The 18,161-nt window shown below is 42.7% G+C and overlaps 2 protein-coding genes across 4 annotated transcripts in view; both read right to left on the minus strand.

The window, feature by feature from the left end:
• Positions 1–6,529, minus strand: part of mbd1b (methyl-CpG binding domain protein 1b) — a 21,639-nt gene extending 15,110 nt beyond the window's left edge. For both annotated transcript variants that reach the window (XM_054785183.1, XM_054785181.1), the window contains exons 1-5: positions 6,403–6,529; positions 5,467–5,985; positions 3,654–3,812; positions 1,533–1,665; positions 112–392 (exon numbers count right to left, since the gene is read on the minus strand). In XM_054785183.1, coding sequence (XP_054641158.1) covers positions 112–392; positions 1,533–1,665; positions 3,654–3,812; positions 5,467–5,798 — 905 coding nt within the window. In that variant the 5' untranslated portion in view covers positions 5,799–5,985; positions 6,403–6,529. The remainder of the gene's footprint in view (positions 1–111; positions 393–1,532; positions 1,666–3,653; positions 3,813–5,466; positions 5,986–6,402) is intronic.
• A 1,939-nt stretch (positions 6,530–8,468) lies between these two features.
• Positions 8,469–17,530, minus strand: cxxc1b (CXXC finger protein 1b). Of its 2 annotated transcripts, XM_054785645.1 has the most exons (14): positions 17,396–17,530; positions 16,940–17,055; positions 15,874–15,974; positions 15,654–15,787; positions 14,065–14,220; positions 13,239–13,385; positions 13,068–13,172; positions 12,804–12,982; positions 10,636–10,843; positions 10,451–10,561; positions 10,327–10,376; positions 10,120–10,216; positions 9,886–10,038; positions 8,469–9,166 (listed from the first exon to the last, which is right to left on the minus strand). In XM_054785645.1, the coding sequence occupies exons 1-14, from the start codon at positions 17,396–17,398 to the stop codon at positions 9,020–9,022; spliced, it is 1,707 nt and encodes a 568-aa protein (XP_054641620.1). In that variant the 5' UTR covers positions 17,399–17,530; the 3' UTR covers positions 8,469–9,019. The 2 variants fall into 2 exon arrangements, with proteins under 2 accessions (XP_054641620.1, XP_054641619.1); XM_054785644.1 differs by having other exon boundaries at positions 13,068–13,385.
• Between the last annotated feature and the right edge of the window lie 631 nt (positions 17,531–18,161).

The raw sequence follows: 18,161 nt of genomic DNA on the forward strand, positions 1-18,161 counted from the left end.
AATACAACCCTGAGTCACGCTGCACTTGTCTTTAGGGTTGCAAGAGCAGCAGCTTCCTGTGAACAGGTTGTTAGCCAGTGACTGGAATATGAATTTAAGTACAGAACTCACAGCTGATTTTCCTCTGTGGCTATTTCTCCGTTTATGGAGGGGAGTGGTCGGGATGACGACGGCCGATGAATCTTGATTTTAATACTGGGTACCACATTGTCACTGCCAGCATTCTGGTAAGATTTTCCCACTGTACTCTGCTCGGAGACAGCCGTTTGGTCGGAGTGGGAATTTTTGGGCCAGTGGTTGGGAGTGAGCGTGTAGGGGGGGTCTTGAGTGTCCGCCCCCTCTCCCGTGTTCATCCAGCTTGGTTCAGTGTAATAGCGTTCCTGCATTTTCTTCTGGTGGTTCAAAAAGAGCAGAGTTTAAAAACATACTGTATATACTAGGGGTGTCGCGAGATACTCTGTTCACGAGACGAGACAATACACAAGATTGTGTCCAGGGCAGGGGTCTCAAACTCAATTTACCTGGGGGCCGCTGGAGATAGGCCCTGGTTGTGGTTGGGCCGCATGAAGTATTGGGAATAGGGCTGGGAATCTCAGGATACCCCTCAATACGGTATGATACGCGATGCACGGCTCCCAATAATGATAATATCTCGATACAGTGATAGGGTGAAACAAAAAAATAAATACATTTCATAGTTTGTATTTTGCTGCATTCAGCTGGGATAGGCTCCAGCTTACTCATGACCCTAATGAAGCGATACAAAAGGGGTGGAATTTTTGCAGAATATTTTAACCAGACTACAAGCAGCAATGGTACAAAAAGAATGGGGATGTTTTAGCAACATACGTGTAAACACGATTTTAGTTTCGGTGTCTGAAAAACAGTAAAGCTATTTTATACTCATTCGGAAAACACAACAGCTCATGTCTCTCAAGTAGATCAATGCTATAAAGTACAATCAGATCAACAAGAAATATTTTTACACTTTTTACACTACTCCTCCATGTCTAGTCACGGGCCGCAAAATATGACCGCGAGTTTGGGACCCCTGGTCTAGGAGAACAAGACTTGAACGTTATTTTTAAGAAAAGTATGAAAAAATAAATTACAATCTACTAATTTAATTTCTACTGCGTTACACTCTTCTGCACTCTGTGTGTATGCTAGCGGCCCCGCCTCCACCCACCGGGACAAAGAGACTGTATGACTGACAAAAGGGCTCACTCCATTCATACTGTTCTATGAACAAACTCGCCAAGGTGCTGAAACCAATGCACAGAGTGAACTCTCTTCCTGTTCGTTTGGAGGCAAGAGGCAAGGAAAACTAGACTGGTATGCACATGGCAATGTACTAAGGCCGGTAAAATTCATTTTCATTCATTGTGTCATTCATTGATTCATAATGCCCACAAAACATGTTTTTTCTGAACGAGAAAGTCACATTTTAATCTTGCAAGATCTTGTGACACCCCTAATATATACAAATGACATCATCTTAAACGTATCAAACCACTATACCAAGGCAATACCTTTCCTCTGCCTCGGGGTTTCTGTCCTTGGCCATTGTAGAACTTCCCCGCTTTGAAGTCAAAATTTGACATGTCGACTCCCACAAGCAACGCCATCAGCTCTACTTTGCTTCTCACCCGATCACCATCTGGGCTGGGAATGTAAAAACAATGAAGAGATAAATGCAGATTTGACGCTAGGGTTGAAAAAAAAAATACATGTAAATATCAGCACACATAATTCCATATAGGGGACCAAAATATATGGTGCAAAAGTTGAACTAGAATAGGACGAGACAAAGCAGCTCAGCGTCAGTCATCCTCGACTTGTCATTCATTTTGCATTTTCTTAGTTTTTTGTGCATATACCATTTCACAACAGTATACAGAAAACCAGACAAAAAGGAATATGGTATTAAGACAGAACTGAAAAAAAAAGGTTTTACTTTACAGTTACTCATACATATACAGTGTACACATTATTTACACATGCACAACATGACATACTGTGTGTCAGGCCTGAAAGAGAGCACGGGGGGGGGGGTGAGGCTTGTCGCTCTCCAACAAGTATACAGTGCTGTGAAAAAGTGTTTGCCTCTTCCTGATTTCTTTTTTTTTTTTTTTGCATGTTTGTCCCATTTCAATGTTTCAGATGATAAAACAGATGTAAATATTAGTCAATGACAACACAACTCAACACTTCATGCACTTTTTAAATTAAACGTTTAATTATTAAATCATGTCCCTGTGTGAAAAAGTGATGTCCCCCTAAAGCTAATAAGTGGTTGGCCCCCCTTAGCAGCAACAACTGCAATCAAGCGTTTGTGATAACTTGCAATGAGTCTCTTCCAGTGCTGGGGAGGAATTTAGCACAATTGTTGTCATTCAGCCACATTGGAGGCTTTTCCTTGTTAAGGTCATGCCACAGCATCTCAATAGGATTCAGGTCAGGACTTGGACTAGACCACTCCAGAGTCTTCATCCATTCAGAGGTGGACTTGCTGGTGTGTTTTGGATCATTGTCCTGCTGCAGAACCCAAGTTGCTTTCAGCTTGAGGTCACCAACATTCTCCTTCAGCACAATTCATGCTTCCATTCATCACAGCAAGTCTTCCAGGTCCTGAACACCATCACACTACCACCACCATGTTTTACTGTGGCTATGATGTTGTTCTTCTGAAATGCCAGATCCAAAAAGTTCAACTTTTGAATATTTTCCCAGCGGTTTTGGGGATCATCAAGATGTTTTCTGGCAAAACTGAGACGAGCCTTAATGCTGTTTTTGTTCAGCAGTGGTTTGGTCTTGGAACTCTGCCATGCAATCCGTTTTTGCCCAGTGTCTTTTTTATGGTGGAGTCATGAACACTGACCTTAACTGAGGCAAGTGAGGTCTGCAGTTCTCTGGATGTTGTTGTGGGGTCTTTTGTGACCTCTCGGATGAGTCGTCGCCGCTCTCTTGGGGTCATTTTGGTTGGCCGACCACTCCTGGGAAGGTTCACCACTGTTCAATGTTTTAGCCATTTGTGGATAATGGCTCTCACTGTGGTTGGCTGGGGTCCCAAAGCTTTAGAAACGGCTTCATAACCTTTTCCACACTGATGGAATCTCAATTAATCTCAGTTATGTTATAGTTTAAGAGTGGGGGCAATCATTTTTTCACACATGGCCATGTAGGTTTGGATTTTTTTTTCTCCCTTGATAATAAAAAGTTTCATTTAAAAACTGCATCTTGTGTTGTCATTAACTAATAGTTTCATTTGTTTGATTAAACATGTAAGTATGACAAACTTAATAAAATAAAAAATCTGAAAGAGGGGCAAACGCTTTTTCACTCCACTGTATGTTGTCAGGAAGCAGACTAGCATTTCTCCAAAACGTACTGTAGCTGCTATTCTGTTTTGTGGAATGCCTTTGTGTCATTCTGCAAGCACCATGTGGCTTTGTCATTACTACAGGTTTGCATCAAGATTTGCTCATTTTGTTTCATTTGACAATGCAGTTGAAACAATCAAGCATCTCTGCTCCATAACATTACAGCAAATATCGCAAAAAAAAAAATCTAACTCTTGCATTTAAAAAAATACAAGATTGGACAATGGATGGAGCATTTTCTTTTCAACCTGGCGAGAACCCGTGCGTTACCTGAGATAATACACATCCTTTTGGCCAACACTACAACCTGAGCGTCGGATAACCTCTTTCCGTTTCCAGCCCGCTCCAAGATCGGGGACGTCAACCCAGCCCTCTTCGGGACGTGAACGCTTGCGTGCCAAGCCCCCATTGCGTCGGTTTGCAGCACGCCTTAAAAACAAACAAACAAAAAAAAGATGAGTGACAATACTTGTTATGAAATGCATATACTAAAGAGGTTCAGGGCTAAATGCTAAGATAACCAAGACACCCGTTCTGCTGATGTGGTTCTTAGCTGGTGTAGTGCAGCTGTGATTTTATGATTCATCCATCCATCCATTTTCTATACCGCTTCATCCTCATTGGGGTCGTGGGGGCCTATCCCAGCTGACTTCGGGCGACAGGCGGGGTACACTCTGGACTGGTCGCCAGCCAATGGCAGGGCACATATAGACAAACAACCATTCACACTCACATTCATACCTATGGACAATTTAGAGTCTCCAATTAACCTCACCTGTATGTTTTTGGGAATGTGGGAGGAAGCCGGAGTACCCGGAGAAAACCCACACGCACACGGGGAGAACATGCAAACTCCACACAGAAATGCCCAAGGGAGAATCAAACCCAGGTCTTCTATCTCCAGGCTGTTCCTGTGTTGGCCAACATGCTAACCACTAGACCACCGTGCGGCCCATTTTATGATTCAGTTCATTGCAATCCATTCAAGGGACAGTTGGGATTTTTTGACATGAAGTTGTATGGCATACCAATCAGCAGTGTAGCACATCAGCGGTGACTTACCCCCGAGTCCAGTTCTGGTCGGGTTACCGTGATGAGGGACATAGCTCCGCTTAGTTGCCAGGTCATTTAAGTCAAGAGTTTGGCTTCTCAGAACAATATGTGTTCAAAAGAGAGAGTAATACATTCGCATCGCAAAACTGTTGCTAACAAAAAACTCAGACCTCTCAGTCACTCAGGGTTATTTTCTCTCCGTTCATATCAATACGCGCTCTCGCCCGTCCATTGTTGTGTGTGTGTTCCACAGTGTTTACATGCACGGATGGAGACTGCTGCGACAGGAGAGTCTCGCATCGCAGCAGTACTTCCTCCTCTGTGGAACACATACACAACAATGGACGGGCGAGAGCGCGTATTGATACGAACGGAGAGAAAATAACGCCGAGCGACTGAGAGGTCTGAGTTTTTTGTTAGCAACAGTTTTGTGATGCGAATGTATTACTCTTTTGAACGCATATTTTGTTTTGAGAAGCCAAACTCTTTACTTAAATGACGCCAGCAACTAACCAGGACTATGTTCCTCCTCACTGAAATCCGACCACTGTTGATACGCTACACTGCTGATGGGGATGTCATACAACTTCATGTCAAAAAAATCCCAACTCTCCCTTAAATAAATAAAAAATGATGGAAAAACGGCACCAAGGACGATTGAACACAAATATGATGGCTGATGATTATTGGTATCTACAGAGACTGCGTCAAAAAAAGATTACTCCCATAAATCCACAAAAACATCTTCAGGTAAACTGCATTTTCTTTTCATGAAGAATACTCAAAATCTATCATTTCACTGTATATTACAATATAACAAGTCCAGGGTGTACCCGTTTCAAAGCTATCTGCGGTGGTTGAAATGTAATCGTGGCAGGCCACCACAAATAAATGGAAATAAATGGCAGGCAGTGTGTCTTCTGTTTATAAGTTGAATTTATACTGCATCTTGTATTGGACTGCATTACTTGTGATCGCATGTTGATTTAAAGTCATTACAAGTGGAAGAAAAAGAAATAAGTGAACTTACTTAGCCACCAGTTTCAAGGCATTTTCACTGCCCCCGAAACTATGACTCTTTTCACTCTCTCCTGCCATGCTTTCTTGATCACCATCACTTTGCTCATCATCTTCAAGTGGCTCCAGCCAGTCAATAGGAGGACTACCAACATGGTCCTTTTCTTCATCTTTTGTTGGATTCTCCACCTCTCCCAGGGTTTCTCCTACAGGATCTGATGCAGGCTTCTCTGCTGTATCTTGTTTTTGGGCCATTTCCTCTGCTTCGCCCGTTTTATCTGCGCTTTGCTCAACATCTTTTTCCACAGGGTTGCTGCCAGTAGCCGGCAGTGATTCCTCCTCCATTGGTGCAACAGTTTAAACTAAAAACGGTCCAGACTGTCTTTTTGGGGGGGGAGGGGGGTGATATTTTCTGTTTATATTAGAGCATCCTGAAGTGTTTTCACACCATATGGGAATTCAGTCTCCTCCCTGTGGCATCTGGTGTTGGTCAGGAGGCAGGTGACTTGTCTTGTTACGCATGAATAGTTTGCTGTAAAAATCACAAGACGACAATATCATGTGGTCAACACATTTCATTTATATACTTAGCGTGATATTGCTGGTTAGCCATGGTGATTAACTAGCACTGATATGTAGCAAATATTAACCAGGAAGCAAGATTGAGGCACTGGCCAAGTCCATTAAAAACGGTACAAATGCTCCTACTAAATTCATAAAGACTATAACATTACCGCCGTTAATCGCTTAGGACACACACACAACCCACGACATTGTTATTGTGTACTCGGCGACGTTGTATGAAACACTTAAGTCAGAGATATGCTAACGTTAGCAACCAAATGCTACAGCTACACTTCATGTTTGTAATGGAGAAAGGCCACAATTCGTATGCATTGTATCGCTCAATGCACGTTTGTCGGTCCGGTAGGTCAACAAAAACACACACCTTTAGAGTACGATTTCCTCGATGCCTAACATTGGAAACGCCACGATACTCCTGCTAGTCCCTGGGAGGTGCTAATAACGCTAGCTGGCTAGCTAGCATGAACCTAGCGCCGACGGAAGTGACGGTGGGACCTAAAAATAGGAGGCAACCGAAGATGCCTGTCTAGATATTTGCCAGAAACGCTCCTGTTTCGCACGTATATATTAGACTACATTGGTAGCAGATTAATATTGCAATGGTAGATAATTGTATGTTGTGACCCATACAACAGTCTTGTTAACGAAACGGACTAATTATGAAAGCTTAGGGGGTGGATTCTTCTCATTCAGCTCCACTCGTTGGTCTAAAACACATAGCGGAGTTGGCCATTTACATTTTATATTTATATAATATACACTGCTCAAAAAAATTAAAGGAACACTTCGAAAACGCATCAGATCTAAACTGGGGGGAAAATGATCTTGAATATGTTTCCTGATAATAAGTGGGTGATGTATTAGTAACAAAATGATGCCACATCATTTGATAGAAATGAAAATGATCACTCTATAGAGGGGGGAAATCAAAGACACCCCAAAAATGAAAGTGAAAAAATGATGCAGCACACTGGTCCATTTAGCTAAAATGTCATTGTAGCAACTCAAAATGATTCTCAGTAGTTTGTGTGGCCCCCACGTGCTTGTACGCATGCCTGACAACGTGGGGGCATGCTCCTAATGAGACTACGGATGGTGTCCTGGGGGATCTCCTCCCAGATCTGGACCAGGGCATCACTGCGGTACCTGGACGCATGGAGGAGATTCCAGGAGACAGGTAGTTACTCCAGGAGAGCTGGACAGGGCCGTAGAAGGTCCTTCAACCCTCAGCAGGATCGGTATCGGCTCCTTTGTGCAAGGAGGAACAGGATGAGCACTGCCAGAGCCCTACAAAATGACGTCCAGCAGGCCACTGGTGTGAATGTTTCTGACCAAACAATCAGAAACAGGCTCCATGAGGGTGGCCTGAGGGCCCGACGTCCTGTAGTGGGCCCTGTGCTCACTGCCCAGCACCGTAGAGCTCGATTGGCATTTGCCATAGACCACCAGAATTGGCAACTACACCACTGGTGCCCTGTGCTCTTCCCTGATGAGAGCAAGTTCAACCTGAGCACATGCGACAGACGTGAAAGGGTCTGGAGATGCCGTGGAGAACGTTATGCTGCCTGCAACATCATTCAGCATGACCGCTTTGGTGGTGGGTCAGTGATGGTCTGGGGAGGCATATCCCTGGAAGGACGCACAGACCTCTACAGGTTAGATAACAGCACCCTGACTGCTATTAGGTATCGGGATGAAATCCTTGGACCCATTGTCAGAACCTACGCTGGTGCAGTGGGACCTGGGTTCCTCCTGGTCCACGACAATGCCCGACCTCATGTGGCTAGTGTATGCAGGTAGTTCCTGGAGGATGAAGGAATTGATACCATTGACTGGCCCCCACGTTCACCTGACCTAAACCCAATAGAACACCTCTGGGACATTATGTTTAGGTCCATCCGGCACCGCCAGGTTGCTCCTCAGACTGTCCAGGAGCTCATTGATGCCCTGGTCCAGATCTGGGAGGAGATCCCCCAGGACACCATCCGTAGTCTCATTAGGAGCATGCCCCCACGTTGTCAGGCATGCGTACAAGCACGTGGGGGCCACACAAACTACTGAGAATCATTTTGAGTTGCTACAATGACATTCTAGCTAAATGGACCAGTGTGCTGCATCATTTTTTCACTTTCATTTTTGGGGTGTCTTTGATTTCCCCCCTCTATAGGGTGATCATTTTCATTTCTATCAAATGATGTGGCATCATTTTGTTACTAATACATCACCCACTTATTATCAGGAAACATATTCAACATCATTTTTCCCCCAGCTTGAACAATGAAAGGCCTCAGACAACTACTTTCAGATTCATTGTTTAAGGATTATCTTACCCAAAATACATTCTTATTGTCACACCAGGTTGCATATGCTACAACTCAATGTCATCCACAACTAATTAGGCTAATGTTTAACACACAGCTGACCCAGTAAGACATTTGAAGGAGTTTATTCATGGCAGGGGTGCCCAAAGTGCAGGCCAGGGTGCATTTGCTGCCCGTGATTCATTTTTTATTGGCTCGCAGCACACTGTCGAAATCATTTAAATCAAAACAAAATGGGAAAAAAAATACAGCAAATCAGCACAATGTTAAGAGAAAAAGCTGAAATGTTGATACTATTAACTAATAAGAAAAAGCTTTGTATGTAAATATACAACTTTTTTTTAGTCTTTTTACAAAATTAAAAATATATATAAAAATAAAGTGGGCCCCTCACATATTTTGCTTTTTTTTTTTTTTTAGTACAGTATGCTGCCCTCACTGGAAAAAGTTGAAGGTGTTCATAGCAAAAACTGAACTAGACTCTCTCCACAGTCAGGAAAATATATGCTCACTTTACCACTTTAAGTTAACTATGATAAAAAGAATTTTAAAAATTATTATCCAAATAGAAAATCGTTTTTCCATTAAAGTCCACCTGGAAACACGTTTCTTCAGGTTAAACTAAATCACATGTACAGTGACTGTCTGGGATGGATACCATTATCTATCCTTATTACAACGCAGGTCAGTTGTCAAGGGATCATGTTGAATGGTCTGGTGCAACATCAGTGCAAGTAGACCAGCTCTGTTGGTCATCGCAGTCCTGACATTCCGCTCTTGTTCAAACAGCTCGTCCAACTTGTACCACTATGAGTGCAGAAATTATACGAGTTATTGTAGTAGCGTGAATAATACAGTATGTACATTTAAACTTGATTCAATAATATACAGTGACGTGATTTCTTTATTTTTTGCATGTTTGTTACACTTAAATGTTTCAGATCAAACAAATTGAAATATTAGTCAATGACATGACTTAACTGTGGTTCATCACACCCGAATTCAAGTGGATAAGGTTATAAAGTCATTTCTAAAGCTTTGGGACTCCAGCAAACCACAGTGAGAGCCATTATCCACAAATGGCTAAAACATGGAACAGTGATGAACCAGAGTTCCAAGGCCAAAACCACTACTGAAATAAAAGAGCATTAAGGCTCGTCTCAGTTTTGCCAGAAAACCTCTTGATGATCCCCAAGACCTTTGGGGAAATACTCAACTAAAGTTGAACATTTTGGAAGGTGTGTGTCCCATTACATCTGGCATTTCAGAAAAAGATCACAGTAACAGTAAAATATGGTGGTGGTAGTGTGATGGTCTTCAGGACCTGGAAGACTTGCTGTGATCAATGGAAGCATGAATTCTGCTGAAGGAGAATGTTGGCCATGTAGCTTTGGATGCTTTTCTCCCTTAATATTCCTTTAAGTGTTCAGTTGTGTTGTCATTGACTAATATGTATACAAAAAAAAAAAAACAAGAACTCAGGGAGGGGGCAAACATGTTTTCACACCACTGTACTGTATACCCACCACTCTGACTCGCTCCAAATCCACCTCAGCCCTCCTGAGCTTTTCCCAGTTGTAATGTTTGTTGCATTTCCGTTTGGAAACCCTGCAGTATTCTCCTGTCAACTCAAAGACGTTCTTCACCAACGGACACCCGCACACCTCGTCCACAGGAACCTGGACACCAGATGGATGAAAGGTGAGACGACGGCACAAAACATAAGTATTTAGTGGCAGTGACAGAAAGGTCGCACTCACCTTAGGGTCTCTGGAATGTTCTGGACACAAAACTTGAAGCCTCTTGCAGTACGTTTTGCTTTGGGGATTGTACACATCACAAAAGAGTCTGGTCGCTCTGTGTGTGTGTGTGTGTGTGTGTGTGTGGGGGGGGGGGGGTGTTATTATACAAAACAATAAAAAAAATGGCCATGTGACTAAACTGACAGGAAGTTGGCTTTTTCCTACCCTTCAATTCTTGTAGGATACATGGAACCAAAGGAGGTCTGACTCTCATACTGTGAAGATAGAATGATGCATTACAATACAGTCTCACGTTAAAGACACAGTAAGTGGATGTCAGGAATATCACCTTTGCATAGCATCTCTCCATATGTCTTAGTGCCACTTTTGGATTGACAGGATGGCTGCAGGACACGCAAAAAATCTGAAGGTCTGTGTCATCACCATCCCCTTCGTTCACCTGAAAACAGGAGACGGAACACAAAAAGGTGAAACACAAGCGATTGAAGATGGAGTCACCGGCAACAATATCACCTCCTCATCTTGCTGCACCGCCTGCTGCTTGGCCTTGGCGATGATGCCTTCCAGCTCGTGGAAGCGGCGCTCCATCTCGGTGAGGCGCAAGCGAGCGTTCTGCTGCTCCCTGCGAATGCGCTCCAGCTGCTTCTTGCCGTGCTCCTCTGCGATGCAGGGACTCTGCTGCCATTGCTGGATGCGCTGAGGGAGGATCTCATAGATTCGACTGTGGAGGGCCATGCACACATTAGAGGGTGTCGACTCCGACTACAAGGCACTACACCAGATATCAGAGGAATAGCACAAAAAAAAAAGAATAGAAATAAATCAATGGCAAGTATTGTGTCTATTAGGGACGTCCCAATCCACATTTTTTGGCTTCCAATCTGATCCTTTTTTTTTTCTAAATGAGATTTTGTTCCAAACATGAATTTGTGGAATGAAATATGGTTATGAAAATACCTCTTCAAAGCATTAAAAAGAATGCAAGCAAAGTATTTAAAGAATGTACTTTTTTATTCCACAGCATGAGCAACAATATTGTTTGGCTTTTATAACAATCCTCTGGGAGTCAGCTCCCTAATCCAATAAAAGTCCATCCAATAAAGGATAATGGGGGAAAAATGGGTATGCAAAATACTTTTAGGGTAGCACTAATCATGTGACATGCTTATACATCAATTTGTGCTGCGATTTAGAATATATTACTTTCTTTTTTTTTAACTAACTCTCTTCAACGCAATAGTAATTTATTGACGGTCCCTAGTATAAACAGTCATCTGTTAGAGCAGCACTTCCCGTGTGAGCTCCCTGCACCATGACACAGCAGTCTGGGCACGGTGAGTGGGGAACTACCGCTGTAGCTACGGAGCCCAATATCCAACATGAAAGTAAGTTCACCAGGGTACACTTTGGACATGTCTGCATGGTGGTGTTGCCTTTTCCTCGTGGGTGGCGGGGGTCGAGTGGCAACCGGCTTTCAGGCGCATTACCACACCTGCTGTGTTGGAGTGTGGCACACAGTGAACGGGATATGGCAAACTGATCGGCCAGATCTCGTGGCGGAAGCCGATATCATATGACCTTCAAAATACAGAGGATCGGCAGGCGATCCCAAAACTGAAGATCGGATCGGGACATCCCTAGTGTCTATTATGTATTTTATTTGTTGTGTATTTGGACTGCAACAAACAGATTAGACATCAAAATAATGTATTTACAAATATAACACCATCAACTATTCACGATTTTCACATTTGGAACTAAACTTTGTGCGTGTGCATGCTACACTCCTCCACGCTCCCTCACTTCCTCCTTGCCGTTAGCGCCTGTCACTGCGCAATCCGTCCCGGAAACACAATCGGTTCTACGCACTGGCACATGTTCACAACAACGCTTCTCCGTTGTCACGTGCTGTGGTTTTAAATGTATGAACATGAATGGTCAACAACCATACTTCACATGTGTGTTATATCTGGGGGGTTGTTTTATCAGCCGTTATAATTCAAAGAGTTCGATGTTACCATCGTCTCATGACCTCCACCGAGACGGAGCTATGTAAAAAGTTACGCCATGCACATAGCGCAGACGCAAACGTCATATCCGGTCAGTGAACCAAACGTAAATAAACAGATTAAAACCACAAAACTGTTCTATTTGGGTGTAAACAGCCAAAAGAGTGCAATGATGGATTCATGTGGAGGATTCAGCTAGAGGAGAAATAGCATCCATCCGAACAGACTGTATCTTCCTAGCAAATGCTTTTGTCTGGATCTTTGCAGTGGCGAAAAAAAACTTCATATGGAACCAGGAAAACAGTGCTAATAAATGATCCACTCGCACTGTGGATTTTGTTATAATTTTGCAAATCTTAATAACGTTTTTGGGAAAGGAGGGGGTTACGTATATTGGTGCCGTAAAATAGATGGACGGACGGCGTACATTACACATAAGTAACATGAAAGCCCGGAAATAGACAGACCAAATGTAGATGAAAAAGAGCCAATTCTGAGCTCTTATCAAATGCACTTCTGCCTCCTTGTGGCCGTTTTATGGCTCAAAACTGCATGAAACGCGACCTCTCGCGCAAAAAAACATCTAAATACGTCTTTTAAACAAGAGCCGTGTCTGTTTTATCACGTGCATACCACGCGGCACGAAAGCTGGGAAGGAAAGTGAAATCTTACTTGGCAGCTAACTTCATGCCACATTCTTCTGAGCAGTATTTGGAGTTGGCTCTTGCAGAGTCGACGCAGTTCGGCCCGAGACACTGATGTCGCCCTCCGTGATCCCGCACGTCGCCCCTCTCGCTGTGTCGGTTTCTGTCCTTGTGCTTCTGCTTCTGCTTGTGGCGCCGGGACTCTTTCTGCAAAAATACATCCGCCCCCACCCCCCGGATGTTATCTTACGTGTTACCACAACTTCTTTCCATGAGAAGGTAACGTTCTCACTTTCTTGTCAAACTTCTTCTCTCGTCTCTTGACGTGTTTCACTTTCACGGCTTTCTTCCGCACGACGGGACTGAAAGGCGGCTCGTCGTCGTCAGTCGCCCAGCCCTGGTGAAGAGGTGAGAGAGAAAATGCCTTCAAATGAGCAAGCATGGGGGTGAAATGTTGTGCTACCATGTTGTCGTCAATCCCCGCCGCTCTGTACTGCTGGTAGAGATCGAGCTCGCTGTCATAGTCCTCAGAGTACCGTCTCCGTCTGTGGTGGTAGTTGTCTCTTCTTTCTCGCAAAGACAGCTCCTCTTCTTTTACACGTAGCATCTTCTGTATAGCACAAGAGCAACAACAACAACAAGAAGTTAGTCCCAAGTTTCAAAATGCAAAAGGATTTAGACCAGAGGTGTCCGACATTCTAAAAGATACAATTTAACAAGAAAGCAAAAATGGAAAAAAATCAGCAGTAGTTTGACAAGAACAGTCAGAATATTGAGAGGAAAAAACCCTACAATTTAACAAGAAAAGTTCATAATTTTACAGGAATAACGTAATACTATGAGGAAAAATAACGTCATTTTAGTAGCATCAAGTTGAAATATTAAAGACAAAAAAATCAACAAAAAAGTCATTATGAGAAGAAAAAAAACAAAACAAATAAAGTTGGAATTTTTGGAAAACAGTCAAAATATTATGGGAATAATGTAATAATTACAAGAACATTTTCAAGAAGAAAGTTTAAACAGTTGGAAAATTAAAAAAAAAAAGAAAATCAGCAGAAATGGAAACAACAGCTGGAGAAAAAAATTGGAGAAAAAAAAGCCATATTCTAACATTTCTTGAAATCTATACAGAAGTTCTTAGCATACGTGCTGTACGTGTGTTGCTTTACTAAATATCGCATCACTTCATTTTTAGTATGTGGCCTTCGGTGGAAAACGGTTAAGACACCCCCGGATTTCCACTAATCCACAACATAACACATGACATTACATTACAAAACACCTACCCTTGCTCGGACTTCACACTGCCTAAATCGGCATTTCTGCCTTATTTTATTGGGCCCCCCAAACTTCTTCATGTCTTTGCAGAAGTCACACTGGGCACAGTCCTCGGTCCTCCTGCAGGGCTCACATTCACCGCACATGCGCACGGAACGCTTCACCTGCAACACGCGAGGAGGAGAAGCACCGTGAGTGACACGCAACTGGTCATGGAGGAGGCTTCACTGACCGCTTCCATGAGCACCCCCTCACTTGACAATCATTGCTTTTAGCATGACGACATATTGAACTTGTCTGAAGGATGTACACCAGCGGTTCCCAAACTTTTCACCGCCCCATACCCCTTCTGACATTTGACCTGAAGCCATGTGACCCCTACTCCTGCACACTTAAACAACAACATAATAAGCACACAATAAAACGCAAACAAAATTAATTAACTATAAAATAATGACATTTATTCGTATTATTCATTCAGTTATTTAAGAATGATTCTACACAAAAGTGCCTATTTGTTCATATAACGCGCACCCAAAACAATCAACAACTTCCTGTCTCATCTCAGCAGGTGAACAGCACCTGCACCGCTATGAGGCGTTCAAGTGCACTGTGTAACTCTGAGCACTTTTAGACACCAACGTAGTTGCGGCGTTTTTCATTTTTATTCCCGTACCCGCATGACAGAGGTGTCCAAAGTACGGCCCGGGGGAGCAAACCAGTGTAACAACACTACGCTGTGTCACCTGTAACACAAACTTTTGTCTCTAAGTACGTTTTCTTAGCAGTTTTACAAAATACTCATCCTCTGACGTTTCCGTATGCGGCTGTCACTGGACAAGGTTTGGACACCCCCGCCTTATGACCGTTTGCGTACCCCACCTTGGGAACCCAGCATGTAAACTACATGGATAACAATTGCAGTATTTTGCACACATCGTCATTTTTATGCATATTTTCCAAGTCCGAGCTGAATAAACATGAACGCCTATTGGGTTTACGCATACCAGGTGATGTGCATGTGTGTGCTGAGGGAGGGTGCGGCCTTTGGAGATCAGCAGCCTTTATTAGGTGTGCACAATTATCAGGCAGCTTCTTTTCCTCTGGCAAAACGGGCCAGAAGAGAGATTTAACAGGCTCTAAAAAGTCAAGAACTGTAAAACAGCTTTCATAGGACGCGACAGGACGTGAACCTTTAACAGAACCATGAAATGTGCACAACATGGTCGCAAGAGACGTGTGGAGAGAAAAACAAGCAAATTAACTGCCAAATATTTGAGAAAAAACGGAGATGAAGCTCCCAGGAAGCCATCATCCTGCGGTGCTGTCATATTCCACAACCGTCATCTACCTGGAGTGTCCAGAAAGAAGAAGATACGGGAAGAAAGGCTGAAACCCCACCACCACTGAACACAACACAAGCTGAAAGGCTACGACTTGGCCAAAAATATCTGTAGACTGATTTTTCCAAAGTTGTATGGACTTCGCTTCTCCTGCGGCGGGAAACACACGTCATCATTTTCTTCTCAGAGGCAGATGTGGGCTAAATTAAGCTTATCTTATCTTATCTTATCTTATCTAGGCTTGGACAACTCACTTTTGATCCACGGCGCCTTTCGCTCTTGTAGTCTGGAGTACTCGGAGTGCTGTACTGGGTTCTATCAGAGTCTGGTTCCTTGTCTCGATTTTTCTTTTCTTTCCTGTACTTTATTTCCAGGAACGGGTTTTCATCTGGTGACAGGAAACAGAAAGAGATAAGGGTCGCTGTGTTTTCTTACATCATGAGGGCAAAGCAAGAGGCAAGGCTAACGTGTCACCTCTGCACGCCATGCAGTACCACTCTCTGATAGCCTTGGCCATCTTCTCCGTGATGTTGATGCAGTTGCCATGGAACCATTCGTTGCAGTTATCGCAGCCACTGAGAGGAACAAACAGCATTTCATAGCAACGTCACAAAAACCTGTGTTTTCGCGATGCAAAATGCAATCTTTTCATATAACATCGGCTGCATTTTCATTCGCATGCATGTTTGTTAGGCAGATTACATCTTCATCTTCAATCTTCAATTTCACATCGGATGGATACAGAGTGTCAAACACGTGCTTGGAAAGTTAAGTACGACTTTAAGCCTTTCAAACACATGGATCGAGCTTCAGGAGAAGATAAAAAAGGATATTACTACATTTTAATATCTATCTGCAGACAAAATTTCATTCAAATCTTTGTGGGGGGTTTTCTTATCCCGAATTACGACATGCCACGTTTGCATTGTTGTCCTATTTTTGCCTTGATTGTAAATGTAAAACCAAATTAAACATGGATCATTCAGATATCCGTCCATTGTCTTTGCCGTTTCATGAGAACAAAATCATGCTAAAAGACGGATGATGGTGGCTTTGATACACTCCTGTCATCAACGATAGCTAGGTGTAGTTCTTGTGGCTAGTGTGGGGTGAAATGGAACACAGCGTGCTGCTGCACTGCGGTGCTCGGTCGACATGGAAAGTATGACACTTGATTTCTTTGCTGGCCTTTTTGATGATCAAAAAAATGTAAACGGCCACTCTGTTGGCTTTTAAAACTGATTTTCACAGCCTAAGTTATGATATATTTTTAGTACGGTTGTACCTGCAAGGTTCGTGGGTCGATCACAGCTTTTGTCTTGACTCATTGTTAAAAGCAATGGGGACCAACGGCACGGTTTCCCGCTATGAAAATCGCTGTAACTTCTTTAATATATGGGGTAGAGAAGTGAATGAGGTATGAAATTAAGGTTCAAGCTATGCTTTCATTTCAAAATGTTGCAACCCTGCTACATTGAACTTGTATGCATCCATGTGCACAGACGGTAAGGATGAAACAGCAGTGGTGTTGTGTGCATACATCATGAAGCAATTGATGTGTGGCTTCCTGCAGATGCAATACAACGGTGCATTCTCCCCGTCCATGCTGCCGGATTCTGGTCCTGGTGCAGGATCGATGTCAGACGCTTCGCTTTCCTGCGAAATGCAAAGAATTTTACTGCGCATCCAATTGCATTATCGGTGACTTAAAACAGACGACCGGCTTGTTTACGCTGTGCAGGCGCTATGCTATGTAAGTGCAATACCTACGTTCTCATCTAAGGTTATAAAGAATTTTAATGTTAAAGTTAATACTTGTTAATCACAATGTCTGCACCGAAAACATCAGGTTACCGTCCTGAGGTGGGAAACAACACTTACGAGGTAAATCACACACTCCTAGCGGAAGTTAGGCCATATTTAGATCGGCCAACAAAACATACCTAATTTAGCTAAGTCTTACATTTGGTAAACATAAGCACACGTGAACACTTACCATTGAAATTGATTTCTGCTAGTTGATGGTCGTAGAAGAAAGAAAAACAACAGTTAAGACAGCGAATTTCTACGCGCGCTAGCCAACGCTAGCCAATTGCTCTGAGCTGAGCTACGAAAATTACGTCACCCCAATCGGCAAAACTCGTCTGTACTCGTAGAAGCCTCGATTCTCATTGGGCAATGTTCTTCTTCTATGACTGCAAACTAGTAGCTAGGAACCCGGGCGCCTCCTTCAGGACATTGACTGCAATGTTTCAATGTTTTCAGTAGCCTCTATATAAAGCTGCACAATTTATAAGGGGTGAGTATTAGAATATTTGTATTTATAATATACATTTACATTAGATATAGTTATATATCTTTATATATATATGATATATGTATATATTATATATCAATATATAATATCAGAGTTGATTTGATTAGGTAAGTTCACCCAAAAAAATGCAGCATTGGGCTTCAAAATTTTTTTTGTTCAAATAAATGATCTTATTCATCATAAGTGGTGGAAAAGGAAATTAGCCTGGCTCCTATTTAGGTGTAAATAGTACAGCTATAAATAGTGTATATTCTTGATTTGTATTACCTTGATTTTGCACTTTCTATGCTCTTGTGTGCTTTTGCTGCTGTAAACCTGGAATTTCCCCCTTGTGGGACTATTAAAAGCCTTTTTCTTATCGTATCTTATCTTTTTGTGTAGAATTGCATCAATAAAGCATGAATAAAGGTGGATTAGGACAGTCTCTAAATAAAAGAATAATTAC

The sequence above is a fragment of the Dunckerocampus dactyliophorus genome, chromosome 8, assembly GCF_027744805.1.
Source record: "Dunckerocampus dactyliophorus isolate RoL2022-P2 chromosome 8, RoL_Ddac_1.1, whole genome shotgun sequence".
NCBI classification, from domain to species: domain Eukaryota; kingdom Metazoa; phylum Chordata; class Actinopteri; order Syngnathiformes; family Syngnathidae; genus Dunckerocampus; species Dunckerocampus dactyliophorus.